The sequence below is a fragment of the Podarcis cretensis genome, assembly GCF_951804945.1.
Source record: "Podarcis cretensis genome assembly, chromosome: 3".
NCBI classification, from domain to species: Eukaryota; Metazoa; Chordata; class Lepidosauria; order Squamata; family Lacertidae; genus Podarcis; species Podarcis cretensis.
The window spans coordinates 41,366,491-41,387,732 of NC_137172.1; the positions used below are offsets into that span (position 1 = coordinate 41,366,491).

Sequence of the window (21,242 nt, forward strand, 5' to 3'; positions counted from 1 at the left end):
TATGGAAGGGGCCTTACTTTGGACTGTGTGGGAGCACTCTCCTGTTTTGAGAATATGCCCTCTCTAAAGACCGGAGCTAGACTGCAGTGCCATGATGATCTTGTAACTTTTTTAGAGCAGATGGGAAACCTGTGGCTCTCCAGATGTGGCTGGATTGTTGCTGCTGTTGTTTAGTCGTGTCTGACCCCATGGACCAGAGCACGCCAGGCACTCCTGTCTTCCACTACTCCCCGCAGTTTGGTCAAACACATGCTGGTAGCTTCGAGAACACTATCCAACCATCTCATCCTCTGTCGTCCCCTTCTCCTTGTGCCCTCCATTTTTCCCAACACCAGTGGCTGGATTACAACTCTCATAATCCCTTGCCTTTGCCCATAGTGGTTGGAGCATCTGATGGGAGCTGGAGTGTAACAGCATCTGGAAAGTGACAGGATCTCCACCCCTGCTTTAGAGGCGTCAATGCAGGGACTCAGCTTGACTTGGTAGATGTATTGTACGTACCACGCCCTCTGAGAAGCTTGGTAGTGTGGAGACCTGAAACTACTGCAAGAAGCTGCTATCTAGCACTTCGCAGGCACCTACCTCATCACTGGTTGTTTCCTCCAATTGCCCCCACAAAATAATTGTGAGTGCCCTAAGTGTCATCATAAAAAAATACTCAGGTTTCATCTTAGAAAATATTCAGCATATGAGTATGAAGGTCAGTTAAAGTGAAACCATTCCAAATGTTCTTGTCTTGAAAGTGTCGAGCTCAGTTAGCAGCTGAAGGGAGGATAGGGGTATACATTTCACAAGTCCCTTCGCATTGCACTCTTGGTGTTTACACCAGACTTCAAACAGAAGCTTAGGGAGGATCTTCTGTTTGCCTATGGGAACAGCTACTATAAATCTTTCCCTGCTGAAGTCAAGGTATGACATTTTAAAATATGGGATAGATGCCTTGGAGTAAAATAATATTGCTATAACTTAGGTGTCAAGCTGATGCTTGCTGGGTGTGATAGATCCATTTTAGGGGCTCTCTGGAAAGGGACTGTAGCTGGCCAATTTTTTATGAATAACTTGAGATAAAGGACTGTCAAGAAAAGAGCTCAATGTTAATTTTAAGGCTGCAATCCTGGACACGCTTGTATGGAGTTAAGGCCCTCTGAATGGGCTTACTGTGGAGGAAGTAAATTTAGGATCAGTGGATAGGGTTCTGGATGCAGAAAGTAAAAAAGCGTAGGTTAATGAAGCTGGGAAGAAAGCTTTTTGAAGACCATGCACAGAAGAGGAAGAGGAGATAACCAAAGAGTGCTTCTGCTGTTTTTTGGTATCCTGTAACACTTACTTGAAGAACCATTCAAATCCCCAGCTGGCACACAAAAAATATTACATTCACATTGCACAAAGTAATGTTTTCCCCTCTATAGGGTGGGGCCACCCTTGTGGGTACCGGATACATGAAGTGGGGAGACGCTAAGATTCGAAACCAGGTGATGCCGCCCTCTCTACGCCAGCCATGACAGAGTTAGGAAAAAGGATCCTAACAATTTTTGTGATGTAACATTGCATTCTAATGCAGGAAAAACTGTTTTGCTCTGTTGTTGTCTCCTGCATGGTTTGGAAGGAGGAGAGTTGGCCTTTTCATCTATTCTCTGCTGCCATATAAGAAGGAAAAGAGAATGTGCCCATTTCCCAATTATCCTTTCCATCCACTCACATCCCACAAGTATACTCAGAGGAAGACCATTCTAAAGCAAACCACAAAGTACCAATTTTTATTTTTATTTTTGTTCTGGAAAAAAAGAGAATGGAAAAAAAATTGGGCAGGAGGGCTTAACTGGCAATGTTTTTGGGTTTTTTTTCTGGCAGAAGCACTGGCAGATGCTGACAGGTTTTCCAGGCCATCTATGCAAACTGCGACTTCATAGCTGGGGGGTGTTGCCTGAGGTCAACATTTAGCAGAGACTTATGTACAACATCCCAATCCTTGCTCTTCACCAGTAAAGCACAACTCTCAGATCTGAACTGAGATCATTGGGGAGGGCAATGAGCACAAACCAGCAAGGCAGGAAATTAAAAAGCAATACTCTTGTCAAGGACATGGTTTGCCAAATGGAAAGGGTAAAATTGGTGGAGACACCCCTTTCATTTTCCATTATGCTGGGCCTCTCTCTCTCTCTCTCTCTCCCCCCTTCCTCCCTCTCAACCCCCCACATACACTTTAACTCTGGTAAATGATAACAGTTAGAAGAGTTCTAAACTATTAATAGTCTCAGAAATGAAAATATATTACACTCATTTTGGGATTTCGTTCAAAATCAACAGATCAAAGCGTTGCTTATATAGGGCTGTACAGCAGTGTCACATTCAGACACTTACCAGGCCCTCACCTGCCTAACTTAAGAGCTAAAAATACTTAAAAGAGCTGCCATTCTCTTGGGCCTCAAGCATTTTAACTAATCTTTTCTTGGTGCATACTATTCATTTATTTAAGACATTTCTAGATCACTTACTTATTTGCATTTCTAATCAGCTTACAAATAATCCAGAGAAAGTGGAATAATAAAGATTTATCATAAAAGCAAACTCTGGGTGAAATTCAATGTAGCGTGCAAGGAATTGGGGTATGTGTGCATGGAACAAGGTTTGCTCATGCAGTGAGACTTCTCCCATTTTTCTGGGTTCCCCCCAACCCTCCAGAGCAGATTTTAGGGGGCATGGGGGAAGAGACAGGGGAGGTCCTGTTGTGTGAGTGGACCTTGTTCCATGCATGCAACAACTTAATTAAATCTCTCCAAATACCTTAAAATGCTTGCTGGTACAAGAAAGTCTTATCTGTGCTCCTGAAGTTCGTAAAGCTTCGTAGCTGGGCCATTTTTATTGGTTTATATATCAGTTTCACAGAAGTGTTCCTGGTAAAAACTGTAAATGCGCATTGATCTGAATATCCACGAGCCAAAGGAGCAGGTAGTATTGTTGCACAAAACTAGCAAAGGAGTTCATTAAATGCTTTAATAGGTACTTACTCTATCCTGTATTGTAGACCAGTATTATCATCTTACTGCCTGTGAAAGAGAAAAACACATGTTGCCTATAGGTGCCTGAGAGGCAAGATATGAACACAGGACTTCTGGATTCATACTATACACTAGTTTGCGTTGTATTTTCTGATGTTTCAAATTTGCTGTAATGTAGCATCTCTGCAGGTTTTTTTCATGTTACAGTAATTGGAACATAAAAAGCCTTATTGTCCAAGACATCCACGCTGTCATTTTCACTGCCTTGTCATTCAAAAGCCCCGATCCTCTAATTAATATAGTAAGAAGTTCTAACAAAACTGTGCCTAGTATTCCTATATTTGCATTTACTTGGATCACATATATTCTCACACGGTGTGTCCAGGTGCAAAACATGAGAATACCGTTCACATTTCCTTCCCAGGCTTCTGCAACATGGCAGTAGCTCAGCCAGTGATTGCAAAGAGTTTACAGACAGCAGCTTTTGTTTACCACAGGTTTTGCTGATTTTGTTCTTTTTCCTTTCTATGAATTTTGTTTTGGCCAGCTTTAATAATTACATTTTTTTGTCCTACAGAGATTTCTGACCACCGTCACTGAAGTGGATTCATTTGTGGGATGGGCAATAAAAGCAAAATCCAAGCCAAGTAGAAGAAGAAGAAGAACCACCCCTCCCGCTCCTCCAGCTGCTGCCTTCCATCGCAGACAAAGCTGCCAACAATTTGACCCTTATCTTAAAGTAAAATAAGGTGAAAAATATGTGTGGAGAGGTAAGTCAGACTGACCTGAGTAGAAAGTAAGGGAGTGTCAAAAGCAGGCAGCCCTCCAAAAACAGTGAAGCAGCAAAAGGAAACACATTTGGGTGCATCCCTGTCATTAAGGCTGAAAAAACATAGTATTTGAGCAGATCTGGAAAATGCCAGCCATCCTAGGGTTAATTCCCTGATTTCCCCTGCTAATGATATTAAATTGTTTGTTTTAGTTGTGATGCCTCTAAATATTCCAACTCCCTTTTATATAAGCAAGCACTTTAGCACCATTAATACTGTACTGGCTGTCAGAAAACTTGGCTGCTATTCTTTTGCAGAGATCATTGCATTTGTTTTGGGCCAAGGGATGGTGTAGATCAGGGATGTCCAACCAGTAGTAGTAGATCACAGGATCCTTATCATGTACAAAAAGTTATGGGGGGAAAGTTAAAAAATTCTGTGCAGTCCTCCCTCAAAAAGCTCCGGGCACTTCTCTCCTAAAAAAAGCTCCTCCTCCCCCAATGACAATTGGTAGATCACTCCCAGTGTTTTTATACCGGGAGTAGATTACAGTCTCTTGGGAGTTGGATATGCCTGGTGTAGATGACTAAGACTTGCAGGTCACTAGAGTTTACAGTAAGGCAGGAAGAAGGGGGGAAGGGGAGGCTGATAGTAGCCACAAGGAAAATCTTTTGCGATGATGCTGGCAAGGAAAATTGCATACAGGTAACGAGAAACTAAAAAAACACAAAGGGTCTTTTTTAAATACGAGAGCAAGCTTAAAGAGACATTTATACAAAGCAGTTTTCATGAGAAATTATTCAATTTGTTAATAAATTTCTTTAAAAACAAACAAACATGAATTCAAGTCAGAGATAATATCCATATTTAGAACTAGGCCAGAGAGCAATCTTATGCGTATACGTGTAATAATGCAAGTACTCCACAGGATTCATTTATCTCTGTGCCAGTCTCCAGTGATCTAGCCTTTCCTAACCTTGTGTCTTCCAGATGCTTTGGACTACAACTTCCATCCTGTCTGCCTGTTGTCCATGCTGACTGGGGCTGATGGGAGCTATAGTCCCAAACATCTGAAGGTTATCAACTTCAAAGGCAGCTCTAAGCCACATTAATTGTACTGGAGCAGATCCACATATTATACTCAACGGGACTGCCATGGAAGCCAGCATCTTGTGGCAAGTTTTCCTCACTCTCCTTTGAAATGTGCAAGATCATTTATATTCAGCTGCTCATCTGCAGCTTCAATGCCCCCACCCTCATAACCTGCCATCCCCAGATAATTGGCTGCTGCTTGCAAGGGTGGAGGAAACACGTAATGTGAGTGACCCCTACCTGTTTGTGGGGAGATCTGACATTTGGTTACTTAGTTAAATTTCTAATAGTAATATTAAAATAATAAACCATAAAAGAGGGGGGTCCCAAAACAATGAGCAGCAAGAACAGATATTCTGCAGTAAATCCAGTCATGACTGAATAACCATTCAAAATGTTTGGGTAAGTAGGTGGGGCTTAGCCTGGTGCTGGAATGTAAATAAAGTTGACTTTGGGATGATGGCATTCAAGAGTTAGGCTATCACCATGAAGAAGGCCCTCTTGTGTCACCACTTAATATATTTCCCCTGACAGTAGAATGAGATGGGGTCTTCTCCTATGAACTAAGGACACAGACAGGCTGATAACAGGCTGGGGTGTTTCATTAGCTACCCAATTCTCAAGTTGCTTAGGGTTTTGTAGATCAACACCTGCACCTTAATTTCAGCCCAGAAATGAAGTTCTTTCAGGATTGGTATTATGTGGTTGTGCTGCACTCACTGGGGGCTTTGTGCTAAGTATGACACCAAGTCCTGCTTGAAGCCAGGGGCAATGGTAATTATGTTGCTACAAATACAATTTATTTACTACAACATTTTTTGGGGTCAAATAGCATATTCTGAATAACTAGGTATTGGGGAGAAAAAGTTCTACTGCTTTTAAAAAATCCACATTAATCTCACATGCATTTTAATTATTCTCAATTAGAGAAATGTCTATTCCACAACCATTTTAATGAGATCTCAAGTTAGTTTAAGCTGAACGGAACCCCTTGCTCAAACTTAATACAATTGTTATTAGGCTTAAATAATAGGAGTTGAACTATCCGCAGTCTAGAAGGATCACTCTTTTATTAGCATAGCCGAGGGATTAGCAGAAATGTTTGTCTAATGAATGCTGCTACTATATTTGAGTGCATGCCTGAATGAGCTTCTTGTTGATTGAAACCTATCTATTTATAAGCACTTCTAAACATTTAAGAAAAACCTTCCTGTGTTGCACAGCACTGTTGCTTGAACCGTTATGAGTTCATTGTTTTTCCATTTGTGACAGATGTCCTTTTAGGAGGTTTTTACAAATTGTTGAACTATCTGTGTGCCAAATTATAGGTAATCACAGAGAAAATTTACCACATATCCACATTTGCAGAATTTGTGAAATAGAGGAGTGGCAGTTTTCATCAATTGGCAGGATGTTTCAGCTACTGGGCTTACCTGGTATTTGGATGTGCACTGTGGAATGTTACCAGTTGGTAAATAGCAAGCACACTCGTTTCCTCCTGCTTTCTTAAGGTAGCTTGGCCTATATTATTCTTTACCACTCCTGGGATGGAATTCCAGGTTTGAGAATACCTGTGTAGTGCCACTGCCACCTGTTTTCCTTCACAGCTCGCCTCAAAACCTACTGTTCCATGAAGCCCTCACAATCCCCTGCTCTGTCTTAATTTCCAGCCACAAAAAGTACATGAAACTGCATTTGCTCTCATACATTCCTGTTCCCTTGCTGACTCCCCATCCTGAACCTTTCTTGCTCACTTTCAAACTTCAGATTGTGAGAACTTTGGGCAAGGACTGTACATGGATAGTGTTGCATAAATACATCCATATGTATCACTTGAGTCCTAGCACACATTAAATTATCTGTATGCCTAATACATTTAACTGCCTTAAAACATGGAATGAATGGCCAGAGTTATGACCTAGCAACACCTAGAGGGCCATGTGTTCCCCTCACTTCTGCCTTATCAGAAAATAAAGCATCAAAACTCTTAGTAGTTATGGCAAAAGTAGCCTTCTGAGCCAAGAAGGGTGGGGAAATGGTCCCTAGGGATTAGTACTGATCAGCTTTTGCAGTAGCTGATATTTAATGTATACCTTGGCACATTAACTGCAGGTTTTGTGATAGGTGTTACTGGCGAATCATTCAACAAAAGGTATAAATGCCATGACACCGGTTCTCAAAAGATGGGCCAAAACCCAAAATGTGTTTCAAGGACCTTATGATCATCTTATCAAGATACAATCACTCGCATTACAAACCATTCAGATCACCTTACTAGAAAAGTGGGTCAGAAAGACATAAGTATTCCTAATAAATTAAATGTTGTGCTATGCTCTTGTAACAGGACGATAGCATCCAAACGCTATACCTAATAGATAAACAGATTTACTGCTTTAAAAGTTTAAGTGTATCCTCTTTGTACTAGCCCTTCCTTTGTTACAAACACACAAGGCACAGTATTTTAAAATAATATTTTCCAGTCACCATAGGCATTTAAAAATGATCTTTGGAACAGGCAGCAGCCAATCTGAGTAATCTTACTGACAAGAATTCCAGATTAGTTAGGCCTGTCCCCAGTTTAATTTTTTCCTAGACACACTCCAGTTTATTTAAGTACTAAGAATCCAAAGTGTGTGCCACTAATCCCTATTTTTTGTTCTCTCATTTGTTCCTTTAACACTATTTGGATCTTGGCAATTGAAGACAGAAATATCACTGATATTTATAATTACTCAGCAAAGCAGAGATTTGTTAATTTCCCAGTATCACAAAACCACATATATTGGAAACCAAAACTTTGAAAAAGGTGGTTTTATTTAAACTGTTTGGAAGATACCCTGATGAAACCATTAAACCTTGATATTATCAATTTTTTTGTAGGGAAATGATCCAAATGTCTAGAATTTACAATTATCACATTTTTACTTCTCCTCTTCAAACAATATACCATTTTCTGGATAGTGAGTATAAAGAAACCTAAATAATAAAAATCCTAGAACTAAATGTTAATGCTGCTTGGTTTTACAGACAGAAAGATGCAAGAAACTGGCAGAAAGTGTTGTTCAGTGGTATAGCAGATGTTTCCAGGAAGTAAACGCCAGGTTCAGTCCTGGGAATCCCCATGTACCATGTAGCATTGATGATTTATTGAATTTATATACCGCCCTATACCTGGGGATCTCAGGGTGGTTCACAGAATAGAATCAAGATATAAAACCACTAAATACATAATAAAAACAACAACAACAAAGCCCCCTCCCCAAAACACATTTTAAAAGGGCATAGGATATAAATCAGATTGAGGAGATTCCATGTCTGCAACACTGAAGCGCTATTGTCAGTCAGTTTAGGCAATACTGAACTAGACAGACCATGGTCAGATTCACTACAAGGCAAATTTCTATGTTCATATACATGTCTTATCCCCTTGGGAAGGTTGTGTGCACTGACCCTAGGTCGATGTCCTTCCACCATCCCCAGTCCCTGCTGCCCATCCACATTATTTCCACTTATGACCCTTTATAGGAGCTGTTGAACTTATGAGGTTGAGTTCTTTATGAGACTGGGAACGGAAAGGGGAAGAAGTGGATCAGAAACCATACACTAGTCGCTGGAGTGAGGTATACTACTGGAGTTGGCCCCCCTTTTCAGCCTTCTCAGCACAGCCCTTTAAGTACAAAACGACCCAGCCTAGAAAGTTTTTAACAATGTTACTGATTTTTGTGTGTGTGAATCCTGCAACTTTTTACACTAAGTTATGACGGGAGTGGGGGGGGGATGCACAAACTGATGACAGAGGACTCACTGAACTCTCCTTGGAGTGACTTCACCATCCGTGAACGTTAATTATCATTCCTAGAGAAAGCACCATTCCAAGGATGCTTGCAACCCAGGCCTTATTATAGAACTGTTGCACGAGAAAGGTCATCTGCTGCTATACTGCAGCTGGACGCTCTACAGCAGTGTGAATATCCTCTCCCACTTCATCTGTAAGCAGAAAAGGAAACAACAGGATGCCCTCTCATGGCTCCTCTGGGACGTGGAAATAGTGCAACAGGAAAAGGAAAAAAGGCTTTCCAAATTCCAAATGTGGCTCACAATCCAGGCTCCCTCACACACACGGGGTTTTTTGGGATGTAGACAAAATGTACTGCATTTCCACCTAAAAACATTAAGTGTGAACATGAAAAGCAAAAGTGGAAAGACAAAAAATTTAGGGGTGGAGGTTGTGCTTTGCATGCAAATGGTCCCAGGCTCAATCCATGGTGTTTCAGTGAAATGATTGAGGCCTTGCAGAGACTATGCCAGGCCAAGTGGGTAGTTCTTGAGTTAGGCAACTATGTGTTCACTCAAAGGCTACTCCATCCCCAATGTGGCAGCGTCTTCAAAGGCTCTGTATTCTACTACTGCACCCTTTTCGAAAGTGGGAAGGGAGCTATCTCAGCCTTGAAATGTACATAGGGGTGAGGAAGGAAGTGGGAAGTGTCTCTCTTTTCTCTCTCAATTCTACTAACTTTTCCAGGATGACTTTGGCATTTGAGCAGCAAGCAGAGGGAACAATGGTGGGGGAGGATGTGGAGAAGGGAAAGTGTCCTGTAAAAATGTTTATGACAGAAAGTAAAATGTAAGAGTCAGCTGGCTTGATTTGATGGGGGAGGAGAGGAAAAGAACGAACAGAATATTTTTGTGTTTTGCTCTCTGAATGTTGTATTCTCTCAAGACACCATTGGGAGCTATGTGCATAAACACACACACACACCCCTCATGCATATCCTAGTTTATGAAGTAAGGATATGATTGTGAGAACCAGATCCTTCAAACAAACTGACTCTAGAAACTTTCACAAAGGATTTGATAAATTCATAGAGTATAGGCTAATAGCAATTAAACCATGACTCTAAGACTGACACCTCTACTTTAAAAGGCAATATATGTTATACTATCATCCTGGTGATAAACAAGAGGGATAGTTAAAAGGCTTGGCAGGCGGCACCTGACTTGTCAATGCTAGAGACAGGATAAATAGCCTTGGTTGGGTTTAGAAAGGTGGCTCTTGTAGGCACCCATATTTAGGTTAATGAGGAAGGAAAGCTGGAACCCATTTCCAGATCAAGTCCAGTAGCTGCTATTGGTCAAACTTAGGAAAGTGGGACTATGGATTGCCCCGTTACATTTGAACCTCAGAGGCTGATAGAAAACCAGAAAAACAACACACCATTTCCCAGAAAGAAAAAGAAATGGTGGGGATTAGGATGCAAGCTATTGTTTGTGCTGCCTTTGTTGTGTAGCTTTATTGGGAACGTGCTGCCCATTTTCTGCAAATGCTTAAGCTTTGAAAACCACAAAACCAAAGGATAACACAACTGACACATCCTTCACAATTACATTTGTTTTAAATTCCACAGAAGAGAGCCATTTCGTTTTTTGCTTGGTTTTCTCAATCTTTCTGACCTTCCCCCAATCTCAATTAGAAACAAGAGCAAAGTGCCCCCATCCCTTTTCCCTTCTAACATCAACAGGACTTAATCTCTCCTATCTGCAAAGTGCACATCAGTGGACAGAAGCCAATTATGTGGTGCACTCGAGCAGAACTAATCCTAAATAAAAGGGCCTTCTAAATAAAAACCAGTTAGTTTTGTTATATAAAACCTAGGCCAACAGAAATCACACAAACACCGAAAATGACAATGTACAGGCCTGACCTTAAAAACACTTTACAGTCCTAGCAATGCTGGCTGCAATTAGAAGCTACGTTATATGGAAAAATATTTATTAGAGAGTGGCTTGGGGTGTCTGATTTACTGCAAGCTCATTAGCGCAAACTGTAGCCAACGAAGTTTGCCAACTTTGCCCTTCCTTCCTTCCAGGAAACTGGATCTTCTTTTTCTCAGGTCTGATTTCTTAGCTGGTTGCTAAGTTCCTGCAATTCCACTATCAAGTTCTCCATAGCTGCCACTTCTTCAGCTAGGTCACTGGAAACTTCTCCACTCACTGTGTCTGCAAAAAGTTGCTGCAGAAGGAAAAAAAAAAGATTTGTAACAGAAAGTTTCTTCTTAACCAAAGACAATAAAATCATCTTAAATCCAGATTTTTTTTTTTTAAAAGTACTGCAACATTGTTAAAACACACCAGTGTCACCCTGTGGACAAATTAATGACAGCCCTGTCCACTTCATCCTTTTTGGACAAGACCTAGAATTACTGATTTGTGCAAGGATACAATCCAATTTTGCAGGAATTCCACAAAGTCAATGCTTAGACCTACTTGTGTGTCACTGGTACCCATCTGCACCTATAAACCCAACTGGCCAAATAGTGAACATTAGGCTTTCCCCCACCTTTGATTACTTGTAAAAACAGCAGGAGTGACCTAACCCTATTTAGGCTGCAGTCTCATTTGGGGCCTGGGATACTACTGAACATGCCTTGAAGTGAATCATTTCCTCATAAACTAAAAACCCACTCTAGTTTTGGAGCAGGTTCTGAAGATCAGACCCTCTCAATCACCACCTTCTCTTTTGATTGACTGGGTAGTTTTTGCAGGAAAAACTAGACCCTGCTCCAAGTCTTAGTGATTCAATTTCCTTAGTGCTACACCATGACACTTCAGGTCACTTGCACCTGTTGGCTGATATGTACACATTGCAGTATTAAACGTCACAATGGGTGGGTTCTATTGAATGGGCAATTTTCATTCATTCATGGCAAAACACAATAAAGAAATGTAATAAAGTTGCCCTCCTGTCCTCTTTGGGGAGGCAATTGCCAGCTCACAGCCCAATTTTTGGCAGGTGCAGCAGAGCCAGAAGACTTTTTCCTGAGAGATGGAAGCTTTCACAAAGGATCCTTTGTGACAACTGTCCATCATGCTTTTTTTTTTTTTTAAAAAAAAAAAAGTTGTTTCTGGCTACCCAATGTGAAGAAGCTGGGGAGGAAGGATGGTGTCTGGCTCAGCTTTCTCTCTCTTATTTGGCATTCATTGAGCTGAAGTCCAAAACAATCCTCGCTGAAGCTACAGAGCTCTCTGGGGATTATGGACGATGGTGTGAGAATCTGTACAGCCAGACAAATGGGTGTCATCTGCCCCCCTGGCTTTGTCAGAAGAACATTGTTGAGCTACCTTCCTTCCTTCCGATTCCAGCTTTTCAAATCAGGGAAAGTCATGCTTAGAGATGTCCTGAGGGAGCAATGCCAGTTTCCCCATCTCTCTCTCTCTCTTTCTCTCTCTCTCACACACAAAAAAAACCACACACCAAACAAACAAACAAACAAACAAACAAACAAACACATACACACTTTCTACAAAAGTAGTCTGTGCCCTGTTCCTTGCACAGAGACAACTGTCGGATACTTCTAGGAAATTAGTCCAGTAAAGTTTTCACAGATTAAACATATTTTTCACAGATTAAACCATTTTTCTGGTTAGAATGGAAGAGTTAAAAGTAAAGTGCCTGTAGCAGTACTTGAGAACATAAGCCATGAGTCAGGGAGCCCTTTGCTGACCCCGCCTCTCTGTTAAAAGACTATTTTAAGGATGCCCATCTCAGTCTCACCTTTGCTCTGGCTGCCAAGCTACGTAAGTTGAGTCGAGCCGAAGAGAGAATTTGCAGTGCCTCTTGGTGATTAGACTTGGTTTTGCTGCATCTCATCGCCACTGCAAGATGAATTTTTAAAAGGCAAAACAAAAGTCTGGTGATTACTGTGATAACACGGCAGACATAAATTACTACTAAAGCTTTCAGCCAGTTCTCTTCGCGAGGAAGCTCATTAAAAGGAGCATCCATACAAATGGTAAGGGGGGGGGCAGGTATTCTGAACTGCAACGTGAATCACTGAAACGACACAGCATTGTTTCTGTAAAACGAGAATAAAATACCGTAACAAAATATTGCTGCGTGGAGTGCTGCTGAAATCCCACCCTCTTTCCCGCTACTTCATTCCACTCCACCTCTTCAACCCCAGTTAGTTCTTCCTCTTAGGAATTTTCCCTAAAGCTTTTCTGTACTTCTGATATCTTCTCCTCCTTGCATGCAGAGGGCTCTGTTTTGGCGACACACTTCTGAACTTCATAAATGAGTAAGTGAGGTCTTGAAGCAAAATGGTGTCGGGGGAGGGGAGACTGCCCATAACTGAATGTGTGTCATTATAATATCTCTGTGTTTTTCTCCAGCCTCACAGTTATAGTATTCCATGGACACTGGGCCTTCATTGATTTTTTTTTTGGTGGTGGTGGGAACGATCCCTCCCTTTGAGGGTTCTCCGCCTAATTATTTGTTGTACTTCGTGCTAACCTTGGGCTTATCTAAAATTGCCCTATAACTTGTCCATTTTGGACAAATGAATTGGAATGAAAATATTGGCTGATACAAGTGCTGAATGTCAGTGATAAACTGATTCAAGGAATTTATACCCTGCTTTTCAGCCATATGAATGCCACCTCAGGGGCAGAGCGTGAACGGAGCCCGCACTGCCCGCCCCCCTCCCGGTGCCAAGCAGGGCTGTGCTTTGCTGTGCCCTTGGCAGGCACACTCACACTGCCTTCCAGTCCCGCTTGTGTGTTTGAAAGAGCTTCTGTACAGTGAGGGACTGATTAAAATGATCTGCCTCTGATCCTTGCGGATCCAGATGGATTTCTGAGGGAATTTTCTGCATGTATGACTGGTGGTCCTGCTGAGACTTCACACTGATCTCTGGAAACGGAAAGTGACTTGGTCATTTAACACAATCTCTCCTGAACATCCTTTTCCCTACTGTAGAACTAAGGCAGCTCTGTTTTTCTGGGGATTTGTTTTTAAGTATTAGTAAGTGTGGCATGTTACAGCCAAATGAACCTTTTAAAGTAACCCACCAATAATGATTTCTGCCGAAAAATTCATACAGGACATACCATGTGCAAGCTCTAAAGCTCCTTTTACTACGTTCTTAAAAGAGAAAATATCTTTGTCCCAGTCCTTTGACTGGATTTCACATTTGTGTGCTTTGCTGAGATACTGTAGCACCTGTAAAGACAGAAGAGTGAAATTAGAAAACAACCTTAGTTCAGCTTTATGTTAATACGTAAAGCCAAAGTCACTCTAAAAAAATAGTTTTGATTGGTAATATGTTAGTTTCTCAGTATTAGTTTTTCAGTCTTCCCTGCAACTGTATTCTGCAGCTGTAGCACAGATGTTTTTCACTGTTATTGCCTTTCAAGTATGACAGACATATAAGTAACACGTGTTTAAAAGATAATTTTTTACCTTTAAAAAAAATCTGTCTAGACTGATAGATGTGACCCATATTTTGCTAGGTCACAATGACTAAATGCACATGAAAACAGGAAAACACTTGTATTTTAATATTTTAAGCCATTGTGCATCTAAGGAATGCAATAAATTGCTCAAATATATACAAAGATTAAGATGCCAGTTTTATTCTGTATTGGTTCCCCAATGTGGAAAAAAGCAAGACATGGATTCTGCAAAACGGAGAAAATAAAAAGCAATTGCCCAAACCTAAGCAGAAGCAAATGAGCCACAGCAAAAACAAGTGTTAGGAAAGTTTTTCCCCCCCTCCACTAAATCCAAATGTTTACTTACCCTTTTTTAAAGCAAAAAAAATGAGCACTTAAGTCCCATTGGTCTTAATGGAAGAGTTGAAAGAATTGGCTTAATTCTCCAACAAACACCAATGAGAGATCTTTGCTTTGTGAGGTGACCCAAAAGGTGGCTGTTTGATTCTCACCTGGGGCTAGTTAGAGATACCACACAATTGCTATGTACCAAGACTTGCTTCCATATGCTATTTTTTATTTTCTTTCTTCAGAACAAGCCAAGTCAAGCACACCTAATCCACATGAATTCCCCGTCCCACCAATAAAGATCTGCAAAGGGGGTTCTGTTGTGCTTGCCATCTTTTAAGGAACCCTATTTTGCGATACGGACGCGGGTGGCGCTGTGGGTAAAACCTCAGCGCCTAGGACTTGCCGATCGCATGGTCGGCGGTTCGAATCCCCGCGGTGGGGTGCGCTCGCGTCGTTTGGTCCCAGTGCCTGCCAACCTAGCAGTTCGAAAGCACCCCCGGGTGCAAGTAGATAAATAGGGACCGCTTACCAGCGGGAAGGTAAACGGCATTCCGTGTGCTGTGCTGGCTCGCCAGATGCAGCTTGTCATGCTGGCCACGTGACCCGGAAGTGTCTGCGGACAGCGCTGGCTCCCGGCCTATAGAGTGAGATGAGCGCACAACCCTAGAGTCTGGCAAGACTGGCCCGAACAGGCAGGGGTACCTTACCTATTTTGCGATAACAGAGAATGCCTTTCTCTTGGCTAAGCCTAAGAGTGAAGCAGCCAAGCAAGTCATTGCTAGCAACAGGAAATCTTTGAAGTCTGTTGATGTATTGTACAGTCGTACCTTAGAAGTTAAACAGAATCCCTTCCAGAAGTCTGTTCGACTTCCAAAACATTTGGAAACCAAAGCGCAACTTCTGATTGGCTGCAGAAAGCTCCTGTAGCCAATCGGAAGCCCCGTTGGACATACGGGTTCCAAAGAATATTCGCAAACCAGAACACTCACTTCTGGGTTTGCAGCGTTCGGGAGCCAAAACGTCTGAGTACCAAGGCGTTCAGGATCCAAGGTACGACTAATGCGATAGAAAAACAGACTTGTGATATAACATTTCTAACTAAATGTGAATATCATAAACGAAATAAGGAAGGAAGGGCACCAAATATATTTATTTAATGCTGGGAGTTCATTTATAAATCTATGGAACACAAAATTGCAAGACAACTTCCACCTTCACACTCCGCCCCCTATATTGATATAGTTTTATAATTAGGATACACAACAAATATCTGTCTCATGTTTTTTTGTGCATGATGTGAAATTACTTGCTCTCTTTGTGAAAGAGTGCTGCATTTATGGAATCACTTTTTTTGTGAAGAATTTTCAATTTTAGCAAGTTGCTATAGCAGACATTTTGAATACATTAATGCCGCTACGGTTTTATATCATTTTATGGTGTTAGTATTTGCTTTGGGTACTTTTTGGCAGGAAAACTGAGTTAAGCTCACATCTCTGTCGATGCACCGAGAGATTCATGTGGGCCTTGAAACATACGAAACATTGGAGAGACAGTGCTTTCTAAGGTGAATACCCTTTATAGAGTGCAAAACCAGTTCAATTTTAGATATGAAATAGAGTGTGATACCACTCTTGTCCTCATCACTTTCTCTCTGACAAAGCGGAGAGGGAAATGTGGGTGGGGGGATGACCATATACAGCCACATCTCCTAAAACTAGTTTTGTAATCAGAACTTACATTTGAAAGTGTAGTTTTCCACCTCTGAGATGCTAGGGACAGAAAATCACAGCCAATGGCAGTTTCCTTTTTTTTTTTTTTTTGCCAGAAGCTTGCCTCTTCAGTCTCTCTCTACTTCAGTCCTTCTCTAGCCTTTCTTAAGTCAACAGAGGAAGACTATTAAGTTTATTACCTGCTGATCTCAGTGTCCTCAATATTTGAGGCTGGCACTTTGGGGGGGCGGGGAATCACTATTTGAATGGAGCTATAATTGCACATAAATTACCCAAAATAACACAACTGAGAATGATTCATACCAGCATTTTACATTATTTCACCTTTGATCAAATATTAAAACAAAGAAGCATACTGTGGCATTCAAATGTCAAGCAAATTACCGGGTCGTAGAGCTAAACTAGAACTTTAAAGGGATAGAATGGTTACAGGTGTTTCCTGGGCTGCAGAATACAAAGCGAAGCAAAGTGGTTTTGACTCTTGGGAAATGTTAATTGGAATGGACAGTATAGGATCATGGAATTGTAGAGTTGGAAGGGACCATGAGGGTCATCTAGTCAAATCGCCTGCAATGCATGAATCTTTTTGCCCAATGTTTGGCTTGAACCCACCACCCTAATATTAAGAGTCTCCTGCTCTACCAACTATCCCAGGTAGATTCCTGCCTTTGCAAAGCACCATGGAGGATTCCATGTGGTGGTGGAGAGATAATTAGTTGGCATGCTTGAGTGCTGTGAAGATTACTGAACTGGGGGTATGTTAAATAGCAGTATGGAATACAACGAGTTAAGGGCAGAATAAGTAATCAGAAGGTACAGAATTGTGTTACTTAAAAACGCATTAACTGTTTAAAAAATATATAATGCTAATAATGTCCCTGCCAACCAGCATTAGATTTGGGCAATATGAAAAAAAAAGATAAAGGAGGGAGAAACAGAGTGTTGGTGGCCATTTGCTTTTTGGCACCCAACTGGATCTGCCCCTGGACAAAACCAACAAAGGAAACTAAGGCAAATACCAGGAAAATCTTTATTATGGTTACACAGTTTAGGTTGCATGCTATGCTGCTTCATAGAAAAAGAGAGGCTGTATAGGGCACGTTGCTAACATTAAAACACAGACACACCTAACCTAAATGAAGAAATTTCTGGTAACACTCTCAAGGGAGCAAGCTCTTACAGGAAAATGGGTCAGGATAATTTAGCAAGATCTTTCCGTCACAATATTCTACCATGTTTTGAAAGCTGGAAGTATTCATTTTATATTCAGAGTTTGATGCTTCTTTCACACTATGTGGCTCCTTGAAAAATTGCCACCGGGAGTTTGCTTTGATTTAATAGCTGAAGCACACATCTCATAACCTTGGCTACAGCACAAAGATGAAATGCTTGCTTGTAGTTCTTCCAGTTTTCTAAAGCAAAATGAAAACAGCAAGCACCGCTACTGGAAAATATTTCTTTTGTATCATAATGTGTAGGCACAGGGGACAAAAGATGTAGGTCCTGATGACTTCTCTATACACTATTGTCTTACCCCAAAACTGGCTCTATTACTATGGGCCTACAAACATGGTTCTCTGTTATTAAGACATCCTGGAGCAGTGGTTCCTAAACCATTTTTCACATTGGCCACCTGTAAATGATTAAGGATCTTTGTGGACCAGAGTGATTTTTCTGTCTGTTGTAGAAACTGGAATGCACTGTGCTTGATGATATGCGATTTTTAATTGTATTTTTACTGCTTTTTAATTTATATTGTATTTTACTGCCTTACCATTAGAATTCTATGGAGTTTCTATCTTTTTGATTGTCCCCACGTGATGTTTTCTGTTATTTCCAATACCCACTTCATTGTTAGTTCCCTCCCCCCACCCCAGAGTCTCCATGTAGTTTAGAGTTTGTGACTATGTGGCAGATTTCAAAGCTTTCTTTAGATTCTCTAAATACCTAGAAGATTTCAACAACCTTTTTGGGCCTGTGGGCACATTTGCAAGCACTGGGATGGATGGATGGATGGATGGGTGGATTGATGCTTTTTGTGGTGTGTGTGTGTGATCTTCTGGAAAACAGAGACAGAGAGGGCAGAGTTAACCCTCCCTTCCTAGCTGAAATCTCAAGAAAGATCACTCTTCCCTCCCCTTTGCAACAGCAAAGCTTGAAAAAAGCCAATAGATTCCCCCCCCAAGGCTAATTGCATGAGGAGGTTGGTTTTGGGGGGGGGGGGGGCAGGTGAAGCTGGGAAGGGTTAAGTCTCCCCTCCTCAGCCCCCCTCCTAAACCCCTGATTAGCTTCAGACCTCAAATGCTCTCACTCCATTTCCTGGGTCCAATGACAATTTTATAATCTGAAAATGGTACTAAAGTAGGCAGGACAGAAGGTCCCCCAGGAATATACTTAATTTCTAGATGACTTGTTTCAGAAACACTGTTTACTAGCTTCTGCTATTACATGTCAAGGTGTAACATCCCTGGCATTATAAAGGGAAATTCTGTCTCTCTCACAGAGCACAAGAACCAGGGTAATGAGAATTTCCAGCAGCATCTACTCACAGGGGATGCAAAGCTGAGAAAACTGAACTTGCATCTCCTGGTAGAAAGTGGGTGAAGAAAACAAGACCTGTTGTATGAAAACTCTTTTTCTGAGAGGGGGAAAAAAATCTATCTTTAAAAAATAAAATAAAAAAGCCGAAACAAGGGAAGGTTAGACATAGTTCAAAGACATAGTTGATATGCAATCCAATAGCAGCAGCACTATTGGATTGCACAAGAAATGCACTAAGAAATGCACAAATCCCTTTATCTTGCCTTTTTGATTCTTCCTGACTAATCTCATGTCAATCTCCTTCACCCTTTTTCCTTTCCAGCTAGTTTTTCTAATCTCACTTGCTGCTTCTCCTTTTCCTCTTCTGCATTCTGCCAAGCTTCTCCTTCCCTCCCTCCTCCTCTCTGGCAGATTCACAAACCTCCTCTCCCGTAACTTCCTTATCTTTGTTACTTTTCCCTATATGCCTGTTAGCTTTCTCCTTGCTCTCCCACTTCACAGTTCATCTATATGTTTGAATCCAGCTTCTCCATATGTTTGCAAGGGAGATGCCACACTTACTCCCACCTGAAGAGCAATATTTATCTGTCAGCAGGTGGTGTTGAAGGAGCAGGCTGACCTTGCAGAACAGCTTAATAGGTGATTCCACAGCTGCAGTACACAGTTACATGGCACTAGGTTGTAATAGTTGGATGACTGAGAACATTCTTTTCCCCTGAGTGCTGCTGCTGCCTTCAGATAATGCTTTAGCCACCTGAATTCCGTAGAAAAACTGAAAGGTGCAAATCCATTTAGAAAAATCATATTGCTTAAAATAACCTTTTAGTGCCCCGCTCTGGATTATGCACATTAAATATACAGAACACAATTCTGAGACAGATACATATGCTTAAGACTGAATTGAACAGACGTAACCTTCTGTGGATTGCATCCTTAAACTTGACCTATTTCTTAAGTGCATTCTCACAATAAGAATGATGAAAAACAACATTTCACCTGTCTTGGGTGTTAATCTTTCTTATTCCAGTGCTGCAGCCTGAACATTCTGCATTATCCTCCCTCCCTTTAATGGCCTGCTTTGTTCTTTTTCTTCTTTATCGAGTTAAGCTTGATTTGCTGATCGGCTTGTCAAAACAGAAGTACTGACAATAAGTGATATTGGCTTAAACTGATTCCTTTACAATATTTTTATTTTATTTTGTGAGCTGGGGAAACCAAACAGTCACAAACCAAGCATCATGGTCCTAATACCAAAATTTGGGTAGAGAGTAAATTTCCTATATCATTACTAATTTAAAACCACACTCTTACCATTAGCACTTACCTTCTCTGTATCTTCATGGTTATCACTCTGCCCATTTCCATAGAGTCTTGCATATAGTCTCCAGATTTCTCCATCACTTGTCACTCTAGAAGTCACTCTGCCAAAGAGTCCCTGCAGTTTCCCCTTTAACCCTGTGGCAGTTTCTCCATTACGATCGGTCACTCCATCCATAACTACTTTTACTAGTATCTTTAGCACCTTTGAGAGAAGATAATTTTGGTTATAATTGGATTAACACTACAAGGCGAATTAGTGAATGAACGTGTGCAACGTGTGAGTTCAACAGCCGCTTTGATTTTGGGGTTTTTTTTTACAATCAAACAGTATACAAATCTTATACATTAACATAATTTGTAGGAGTCTTAATTATTTTTGTTATTTATTTATTAAATTTGTATGCCACCCTTCATCCATAGAACTCACAACATAAAAAATACAAGTTAAAAAAACAAGATGCATAAAAAACCCCAAACCCACAGAACCAATAATCCCACTTCCCTTTTCTCCTGATGCCTAAAGGCATATAATGAAGGCAGCAGCCAAACCTCCCAGGGGAGAACATTCCACAAACAAGAGAAAAAGAGATAAAAATAGCAAGGGAAAAGAAAAACAATGTTCCCCAGTGGTAATAGCAATTCTATGAAAGCTTCTTCTCCAAAATTTGAAGGGTTCTATATTACATAATTGGGCACCACTTAAAACTATAATCTAACCAGAAGTTGTTAAGTCCCACTGTTCTTAATAGGGTTTATTCCCATGCAAATGTACAGGATTATTTTATGGAATTAATCTATTAAAATGTAATGTAGCTTTCCTATGTACCATAGATGCAGAGACACCAAACTTGTTTAAAAATGCTAGCAACTTATTTTCTTGGAATATAATGAGTTCTTGAAAAACTAATAGAATTTAAACACTTCTAAATGCCTTTGCCATTTACTGGTGCTATATCCAGCAGCTAAGAAACTTGTTCTTAGTTGTCAAATTTATTATCAGTAGGTTACAAAATCAATGTTGTAAGTTATATTACATTTTTCCACATAACTTAATCATCGAGTGCATCAAATAAAGTTATGCATTCACGCAAGTACATTCAATTTTTAGGCATGTCTCTTAGAGGTCATATGATCATTACACAGGATCAAACAACACATCAGTGAAGCCGGTTTGCTGTTCTTCCCCCATAACCTTCCTAGATGTTTTTGTGCCCACGATGACTTTGTCG

The 21,242-nt window shown here is 40.8% G+C and overlaps 1 protein-coding gene and 1 long non-coding RNA gene across 2 annotated transcripts in view; one reads left to right on the forward strand and one right to left on the reverse strand.

The window, feature by feature from the left end:
* LOC307212360 overlaps window positions 1-7,820 on the forward strand; it is a 23,367-nt gene extending 15,547 nt beyond the window's left edge. The window contains exons 2-3 of the long non-coding RNA XR_013836961.1: window positions 3,577-3,769; window positions 7,742-7,820. This is a non-coding gene — a long non-coding RNA (uncharacterized lncRNA). The remainder of the gene's footprint in view (window positions 1-3,576; window positions 3,770-7,741) is intronic.
* The window catches only part of TTC27 (tetratricopeptide repeat domain 27), an 88,680-nt gene continuing 75,095 nt past the window's right edge, over window positions 7,658-21,242 (reverse strand). Inside the window, exons 17-20 of the mRNA XM_079969480.1 lie at window positions 20,018-20,215; window positions 13,748-13,859; window positions 12,414-12,514; window positions 7,658-10,871 (exon numbers count right to left, since the gene is read on the reverse strand). Coding sequence (XP_079825606.1) covers window positions 10,749-10,871; window positions 12,414-12,514; window positions 13,748-13,859; window positions 20,018-20,215 — 534 coding nt within the window. The 3' untranslated portion in view covers window positions 7,658-10,748. The remainder of the gene's footprint in view (window positions 10,872-12,413; window positions 12,515-13,747; window positions 13,860-20,017; window positions 20,216-21,242) is intronic.